The 9,206-nt window shown below is 46.7% G+C and overlaps 1 protein-coding gene across 1 annotated transcript; it reads right to left on the reverse strand.

The window, feature by feature from the left end:
* Positions 1–800: 800 nt before the first annotated feature.
* On the reverse strand, positions 801–7,996 carry INSIG1 (insulin induced gene 1; the record flags this gene model as incomplete). Its single annotated transcript, XM_082015557.1, has 5 exons — positions 801–830; positions 4,031–4,130; positions 4,606–4,772; positions 5,465–5,589; positions 7,600–7,996. 5 exons carry the CDS (start codon positions 7,994–7,996, stop codon positions 801–803), a joined length of 819 nt encoding a protein of 272 aa, XP_081871683.1.
* Between the last annotated feature and the right edge of the window lie 1,210 nt (positions 7,997–9,206).

The following is a 9,206-nucleotide window of genomic DNA, read 5'->3' on the forward strand; positions in this document are numbered from 1 at the left end:
GCAGGAGTACTCACACACACTTAAATTTCTTACTGAATTTGGGCCAGAATTTGATTCTTGCAAATTTGACTCCAAGCTTCAGAAGTAATGGAGATTCCAGTCAGAATTTCCTGATAAAATTCACATTAGAACAAGATTGTCTGCAGTGTTCACCTATCGTAATGAAGTAATTTAGAAATTCCAAACTAAGTGACTTCCAACCTTTTGTCCCTCCAACCTTCTCCACCATCAAAGACAGAAACTTAATGCAGCATTACAAGTGAGGGCATGATTCCTTCATAAGACTCCTAAAAGCATTAATGCAATGCCTTTAATCCATTTCAATCACTCTTATTTTTAAATAACCCTATTTTTTAAAGATTTGGATAAATACTATTCCTATTAAACCATACTTCATCATTGTTAAGCACCATCGATCTACTTCCTTTGGGCACTGATACAAGAGCTTGTAATTAAATTTCAAGGCTTTAGAATATGGCAGCTGCTTCAATAACTTACATTGGAATCTAATACTTGGAAAACTGCCACTTAGCCTGAACAGTTGTATGCAACTTGGTGTTAAACTCTTCCAGAGAACAGCCATATGCAATGCTTATGTGGTAAATCAGGGTAAGATTTCAAGATAAGCAGTTAATTTCACTTGGCTATTCTAAGAGTGGATTAATAGTTTTTTTCCACAAGTCATTCGTGCAGTGAGCCCATAAAGAGATTATTTTTTCTAAATAATCTTCATTTTTAAACAGGAACACATCTTCGTAATGTTGCTTTCACACTGGCACCATGCTCTCTTCTTCAAAGACTTAGTCATTGTGTGGTTTCTCTGGAATACCCTATGCATAAAAAACAACACACACATATCATATTTTAATGCCATCTGAGAAGCAACTACATTATGCAGTATTTTCAATGATTAAACTGTCTACTAACTTCAGTTAGGCTGACAATGACCTAGCAGACACAGCTTCTTATAAAAGCTCAACAAGGATGTACTCCTTAAGTGTAGACAGAAGAGTCACTATAGGTCTGTGCTGCCTCAATTAATGCATCTGATAAATCAATCTACCAATTGCACTGCTTTTTATAAGACTTTGTTAGCTTTCCTCCCTCTCTCAGTTTATGTCTTAGCAGAAGGTACACTGTGCTTCACTTTACAGGCGCTAATTCATTTTTTTTTAACAGCTCTCTTTCAAACTGTCTTCAAGCATAAGTTACTCTATTTTCTAATCAAAGCCTGGTATCAGATAGACTTACTCATTTCCTTTTAAGTCCCCTTTCTAGTATGAAACCCTATAGTATGTCAGTGTAAGAAATGTAACAAACTTTTCTTTAAATGTTGTAATATGTTCTTCTCATTCTAGAGCCAAAATGCCAATGTATTTGCAAGTACCGAATGTGTTCACAGTTCTACAGCCTCAAGCAGTAGCAAACAACAGATATTTGTGAAGTCCAAATTCTGAAAACAACCCTAATTTGCCAGGTGTTGAGAATGATGGTTACAACTCAAAATGAAGTGTTGCCACCCTTTCAAACCAGCTGATGAGCACGGACTGAGCAGCTTTAGGTGTCACAATGAGCAGTGAAAGCTGATGGCGGCAGCACCTTCACCTTTTCATTTGAAATCAAGCTATTAAAAAAAATGTTTGATTTCATCCTCAAGCTTATAGCAAAGAATACTCCAACAAACAAACTAACCCCAAAACCCTCTGCTAACAGCAGGTTTGCCTAAAAGTAACACTGCACTTGGTTACTGCATGTAAGCTCGTTTGAAATCTGTTGATTGAAAAGCAGCAAGCACCTCCCAGCTAACATTTCTCAGGATGGGAGGGGATGTCTCAGGAGCACTTCTAACTTCTTTTCTAACTGCAAAAGCTAGGCAGGGGCTGAGGAAGAAGCAAGGCAACTTTACTCCACTGCAGTATTTTACAGGTGCCACCTTCTACTCCAGACATGCCCAGAAAATATCTACTGTTTGATCTGCAACTGTAACGTGCAGTCAAACAGCTCAGGGACTACAGAAGAATATAGTTAGAAAAATAATTGTTTTATTCAGGTTTAGTTTAAAAAAATGCAATATTCCACCTTCTTGCCACATTCATATTGTCTGACAAAACAGATCGATGCTTTTGGGTCATCTCTATAGAAGAAAAACCTAGTAGACTGAATGCTACCATTCTGTTTTAGAAGTGGAATTCTTTGAATTCAAGAATTCCCTGAATGCTTCACAGTGACTTGCAGAAGTGTTCCTGTGAAAATGGCGGGCTTCTCCAAGTTTTTCCAGACTAAATAATGGTAATGTAAAACACATAAGGCGCTTCTAGATAACCAGAACAGAATGCTTTGCTTTGCCAACTTCCCTCTTTCTTTGTAAGGAAGATGACAAGATTGACAGGATAGTTGCAGGCAGGAGCCAGTCTGATTTTAACTACATTCAGGTGAGATGCCAGGTGAAAATAAATCAAAGTTAAAAAGTCCTATGCCTAATTTTACCTCTTTCTTCTTTAAGGCTCCCTTCCTTTGCCTTCTAACATAAGCAGCATAGCAAGTGGAAATACTGTACACACCAACATGAAATACAGAACTGCACCATATAACTGACTATAATTTTATTCTGACACTCTGCTTGCAATAGCAAGGCTTTAATAAGACTATATTAATATATCTTTTTCACTTGATGTGAGTGGCAAATTTAAAAAGAGGAATTATACCCTCTCCTCCCCCAACACGTAGTCCTAAGAAAAAAGCACATGCAGACACTATGCACCACTGGGATTTAAAGAGGGAGTAGTGAGCTTGTATTTTAAAGAGCTGCAGAGCAAACCAAAATTGACTGCGAAGTTAAGATTGTGACCATGGTCCCAGGAAATCCGTAATTTGGTATCAAGTCAGCATGAAAGAAAAACCTCAATAACAGGAGTAGATGTGCCCCATGTTTTTGATTTTTTTTTTTAAACAGCTTTTTCTACAAGAAGTTACCATTAATTTAGAGTAACTGAGAATCAGTGCTAAAGAAATTATCTTTAATATTAGCCAGTGGTGGTCAACCAACATGGCTCTCTGTCCATCTGCAGCATCAAGTTCAGACTATCCACAGTAGAAGTACATTAGCATCCATCCACTGCGTTAGCCAGGCTAGGCAGAAGAGGCAGAAAGCCTATTCCAGAAAAGACAGCTAGCTTTAGACTAATCTTTTTACTCACTTGTGGTTTAGCCCCCAAAAGCAGCTCTCCCCCTTACTAAACAGTTCAGAGACTAGTATTTCAGGAACTCCCAAGTCTACAAATGCCCTTCCTTCAGTAAAAATTAAAGGCACCTAAACAACAGCCTTAGAGAAGTGAAATACTTGAAGGATGTTTTCCAGGCTAAACTACTTATGTAGCAAAGAAGACAGAAGTTAAATCAATACAGTGTTAATTATTACTGTCCATCACTGTCAGAACACTTTTCACAACCAAGCCTTAGGCTGATGAGGAAGCATACAGTCTTAAGTACGCTACAAGGAAATAATTACTTAAGATGCAAATGAGACAGTAATTTATACTATATTATCCCATATACAGAGTGATATGTGAACTACATCTTAAGTGACCAGAACGAGCATACTTGACTCTAGAGTGGTGGAATTTAATGCTATATAGGGACATTTTCTTTCACCTACATAACAAAATGCTTTACTGCATAAATAGAGAAAGTCTATCTGTGTCTCAGTTTTCTAGCTACCTTAGATGTTAATTCAAATTACTGGCAGAGCAGGAGCGACTAAGATTTTCACCAGAAGTGGCGTACTCATTGCAGTCTTATTTAGGCTGTTGCTCGAAAAAGTTAAACACAGAAGACACTCCAACACTTACTAAGACAATTCCCACTCTACTGGCAACACAGGTTGTATGCTTACATTTCAACTCTTGAGAACATATCTATTTATCTCTGTCAATTTGTGAGTCATACCCTTAAAGGCATAGTTTGTTCTTGGACTAACAACAATGAAAGGTATTTGGATTGTTAAGGGAAATGCTAATTATACAGTAATTACCATAGCCAGTTGGCGTCCTATGTTTCCTACAGTCACACCTCCTGAGAAAAATATACATGGAAGCCAAGAACGGATGTAAAGAAAATCAGGGGATGTATACCTAGTAAACAAAGGGAAGTAAGTTAGAGACAAGTTATTATCATCACCTTACATACTGTTAACAAGATGCTATAGAATTCTCTCCCTGGACCCAAACAAAAAAAACCCCAGTAACATAGGAGAAGAAATAAGGAGACCAAATTCAGTCTGTTAGCTGAATAAGCTTCTAAAACCCAATGTCCTAGCCAGCAAAGTTTAGAAATTCTCTCTCCTGAGAGCCACCAAGCCAGCAGAAGTTCAGTTTGCTGAGCTGTTACCATTTCAACATACATCCCAACTCGTTTGCTTCCCACCCTCCACCCCCAGTTCTCAATCTGACCATTTGGAACAACTGGACAATTAGCTGCCTTAGACAAACAAAATGTCTTACTATAAGAACATGCCAAACATGTTAATAACTAACTTCCAGTGCATGTGGACCCCTGTTTTTAATTAAGACACGAGAGTTGAAATGGTATTTTAAAAGCGTAACTTACTGATAAACACCATTATATACAAGGAACTGGGTTATCAGAGTTGCTACAAAGGCTATTGTAATTCCAAGTCCGAGACCACTTCTTGAACGATCAAATGTCCACCAAAGACCCAGTGATAAGGCTGCTAGAGTCAGGGACAGTTGGATGTTGTTTGCAAAATCTAGTTTCTGGAAAAATATGTTAAGGACAATCCTTTTAAGTCTGCGGACATCCTGCTGCTGAAACTGAACAAAGGAGAAGTCAAATTGCAAGTGAGCATGATTCTGTATCTCCAAGTACTATATGTTAAGGATCTGATTTTCAGACCTGCTGAGCAATCATAGCTCTTGCTGACTTGGATTGGAGTGCGAATGCAAAGGCAACATCAATTTGTCACACTGAGCATCTAAAGAATATACTATATTACAACATATTTAACTTTTATGGATTTTTGTCTCAAGGTACCTAGTTATCGCTGCTGATTTAGGTTTTCTGCTCAAACCATCATTATTCAACACAAAGAATACTCTTACTGAAGAGTTCAGTGTACCTCACTAGTTAATTGTGTTAACTATTATATGTAGACAACATACAGATTAAAATAACACAACTTACACTGTTATGCTTGCAGTTAAACCACACATACTCTGTCTCTCCCTCTTCCCTGTCAGATGCACCCCCCCCCCCCCCAAACTAGTTTTAAGTGAACTGTGTTACCTGTCTGAAAGTAACTATTGCAGTGTACTGCAGGCCTCACAGTTTATACCTGTGCCAGCAGCACCATCCTTACCTTTGCAATTCTCGCAGCCGTGAACTGGGGAGACTTTCGTGACAACAGACTAAGCACATCGAGCAACAATGTAAACTAGTTTAAGGATACAGCACTTGCATGGTTAATGCCAACGAAAACCGCTATACATCGCATTACGCTGGCCCACTCTCTCTTGAATTTGTGTGGTTCCCCAAGGTGGCTATCAATGCAGGGATACAGCAGGCCAACGACAGCTGCAAGAGAAGGAACACTACTTGTACTAACATTACACAATGATTACCTCAACAGTACTAAATATTGGCTTGGCAAATAAGTGCTTGACAAAGTAGTGAGGTCCTTGTCACGCTACAGTAAGCCTGATGAAGAAGAGACAATTATTACCCCCTCCACTTTAGAAAAGAAAAAAACCCCCACATTCTAACAAGCAATATTCTGTTTGAACCTTTAAAGCAGAGATATATATTACAATGTTAAGGTATCTGACTTCAAGCTACTTTTCTGCCATAAATATATATCACTTGACATCCTGAGCAGATGCTGTTTTGTGCCAATAAATAACAAGCATAACAAGAAGCTTAATTCCACTGAGGAATGGAGTATGCCTTTATTGCTCATGTGCAGGGCAGACAGTTTTATGAACTTGACTCATTAGCTGTGAATCAAGCCCTGAATTAAATATTTGCCTGGACTCCAAAGCTTCTTGGCAGACCTGCTTTCTCTCCTTCTGCTGGGCTGCAAGTCAGACTATGCTGCCGTCCAAACCACATTAATTTTGATACCAAATAGAAGCAGAGCTGAACTTAAAGAAGCACCTGCCATCAGTCACATTTATGTCAGGAAAAAATAACTACTCATACTATCAACTAGACAAAGTTTTTATCCTCATATAGCATTTTCTCAGTCTTACCAGTCTGCAAATTCATTGCAGATGAAAAACAAAGGCTAGTGTTAGCTTAGTTATTAGCACAAACACCAGATGAGTTTCATTATTCTAAGCCTTGCAATTCCATTTGTTGTTGCCAACTCCAGGGATGGACATGCTGCTGTAACTGTATGTAACATGTATGTTTCCTCCCCCCCACCCCCTAAAATCCTAAGAGGAATAATCTATATTAAGGCAGCTACAAGACATACCATTCGAAGAAAAACATGTGATCTGACACTGAAAGAGCTTCATTATTTTGGTGCCAGTTACCAGGATTTTTACTGTACAGTAACAGCTAAATGCCAAAGTTTAATCCAACAGTGACAGGCCTATAAGACCTCTCAATGGAGCATATCCTGTGGCAATCTCTTTACTATGCAGTTTATCATTCGTTCAAATTTCCCTTACTATGAGGTACAAGTAGCGCATGACAGCATCACTGCATTAAAAAAAAACATGCAAGAGTTGTTTAAAGTACTTTCAATGCGGATTAAAAGAGATTACAGTGGCTTTATTTCCCAAGATTTAACTCCTTTTTAATCCCCCAACCCTGCATCGAGGCTTTTTGTTGACAAGGATAGGAGCCGGTTATTAACGCTAACGCACCGGTAAGTGCCGGCCGCTGCGCCAATGACGCCCCGGGGCTTCACGGGCCGTTCCGCGCTGCGGCTCCGGAGCCGCTCCCAGTGGCGGGCGGCGGGCAGGGGCGGGCAGCGCCGCCGCCGCACGTGACTTCCTTGTTTTCGGCCCAGCCCGTCGCCAGTTCGCGCCGGCAGCCAATGGCGAGCGCCGCCCGCCACTCACCAGTTCGCCGGCAACCAATGGCGGGCGAGGGGCGGGGACGCGGCGGCGCTGCACCGGCGCGGCCCCGCCCTGCCCACCCGTGCCCCGCCGTGGGGTGGCGGGGATGCGGGGGGAGCGGGGAAACCCCGCACTGAACTCACACTGTCACTGGGGAAACACAGCAGCAGCGGCGTGGGGAGCGCGTGTTTCCATGCGCACCTCCACGCCACGGCGCGGGAGCTGCTCACTGGCGCTTCCAGGCCGCACCGCGGGAAAATACTTTACCCACGTTCGGGGTGCACCAGCTCAAAAAAACCCCTCTTTCTGACACGCGGGAAACGCGTGGGTGGCCCTTGCACGTGGATAAAGCTGGAGTGGGCACTCATCCTTCTACGAGCCAGAGTTCTCATCACTTACTCCAGGTGATGGAAGTGCTAAGCTCCCACGCACACGGGTCACAAATGCAGCCCCACCGCCTCTCCTCCCCACGGGAGGATGGGAAAAAAAAAGAAACTCGTGGAGATCAGCAACTCACCTGCTGCTGTCCCGCAGCACGGGGGCACCCACCAGGCAGAGGAGAAGAGCGTGGAAATCACTTCGTCAGGGAACAGAGTCACATTTCTCTGGATCTGCAGCAGGTTCAGCACCAGGGCCATGAAAGCACCGACGACGAAGAGGACCACGCTCCTCTGCACCAGGTGTTGCCTCAAGCTCAAGGTGCTGCTGCTGCTCCTGCCGCCGGCGGTGCTGCTGGCACTGACGGTGCTGGGGCTGCGTCCTCCGTGAGCCGCCAGCGCGGGGCTGGAGACGGAGGAGCTCAGCATCTCGCCCACCTTGGCGGCCAGGCCGGCAGCCGTGTCCCCCAGCTGGGTCTTGTGCCTTCCCCTGGCAGCGCAGGAACAGCTCCAGCCGCAGCTCTCCAGCCTGGGCATTGGCTTCGCCGCAGTCCTGAAGCACACGCGCAGGGACAGCCCGTTAAACCCCCCCAGGACGGGCCAGGCCGACACACACCGTTACACACACCCTTACACACCGCCGCCGCCCCTAGCACCAGCCAGGCTCCAGAGGCACCGGCCGAATGGCTCGGAGCCCGACAGCCCGTGGGAAGGCGGGAGCCCAGCAGGAGCGGCGCCAGGGGCTGCGCGGCCCCGGCCTGTCAGCGGCTCGGCCCACGGGGAGGGCACGGATCCCGGCTGCCGTCAGTCCGGCGCAAGCCCCTTCGCCCTCGGGTTCGCGGTTCGCCTCGCGGCTCCGGGGCATAAAACCGCCCCCCGCCCCGGTCCTCGCCTCCCCGCTGGGCACCGGGGGCGCGAGCCTCCCCGCCCTCTCACCTCAGCGGGCTGCGCCCGCCGCCGCCTCGGCCCGTGAGGGAGGGAGGGCGAACGGCCGCCGCTCTGCCGTCCCCCTCCCGGCTCGCCGCCGCCGGCCCGCGCCCCGCGTAAGGTTTATAAGCCCCCAGCCGCGGATGTCACGTTACCCGCCGCCAACCTACCCGCGGCCGGAGGCAGCGACGGGCCCGCCGCTGCGCTCCGCCACCCCTCCCCTCGGGCCGGGCCGGGCCGCGCCGGGCGGGGCGGGGCCGCGCGCGAGCGCCGAGCGCGGGAGCCGCCGCGCCAGCCCGGGCGCCCGCGTCCAGTCGGGTGAGGCACCGCAGCCAATCCCGGCCGGGCGGCTGATATGACGTGCGGGACACACCACCCGCCCTCCCCCCGCCCGCACCGCGGCTGGCGGCGGCAGGGCCGCGCGGCGCCGCCGGCCCGCCCCCCTCCGCCGCGAGGCGCCCGCTGCGTTCCCCGCCAACGGCTGCAACCGCCCGCTGAGGGCGAGCCCTGAGGGGAGCCCGGGGCCGAGCTGCACCGCCAGCCTACCCCGGGGCGGCGGTGGAGATAGTGGTGGCGGTGGAGATGCTGGCGGTGGTGGAGATAGTGGTGGTGACAGTGGCGGAGATGCTGGTGGTGGTGATGGTGGTGCTGAAGGTGGCGGTGGCCTCTGCAGCCCTATGCTCGCCCAGCCCACCATGGTGGGTTGTCCCCTGAGGAGATGGCAGTTAGTCATGAGGAAGGTTGAAGGCGTTTGCTGCGGTGTCACCTGAAGTTAAAGGGGTCGGTGGTCCTGGCGGTTGCAGTTCTAAAATGATGGTCT

The sequence above is a fragment of the Phaethon aethereus genome (assembly GCF_964289735.1).
Source record: "Phaethon aethereus genome assembly, chromosome: 2".
Lineage (NCBI taxonomy): Eukaryota > Metazoa > Chordata > Aves > Phaethontiformes > Phaethontidae > Phaethon > Phaethon aethereus.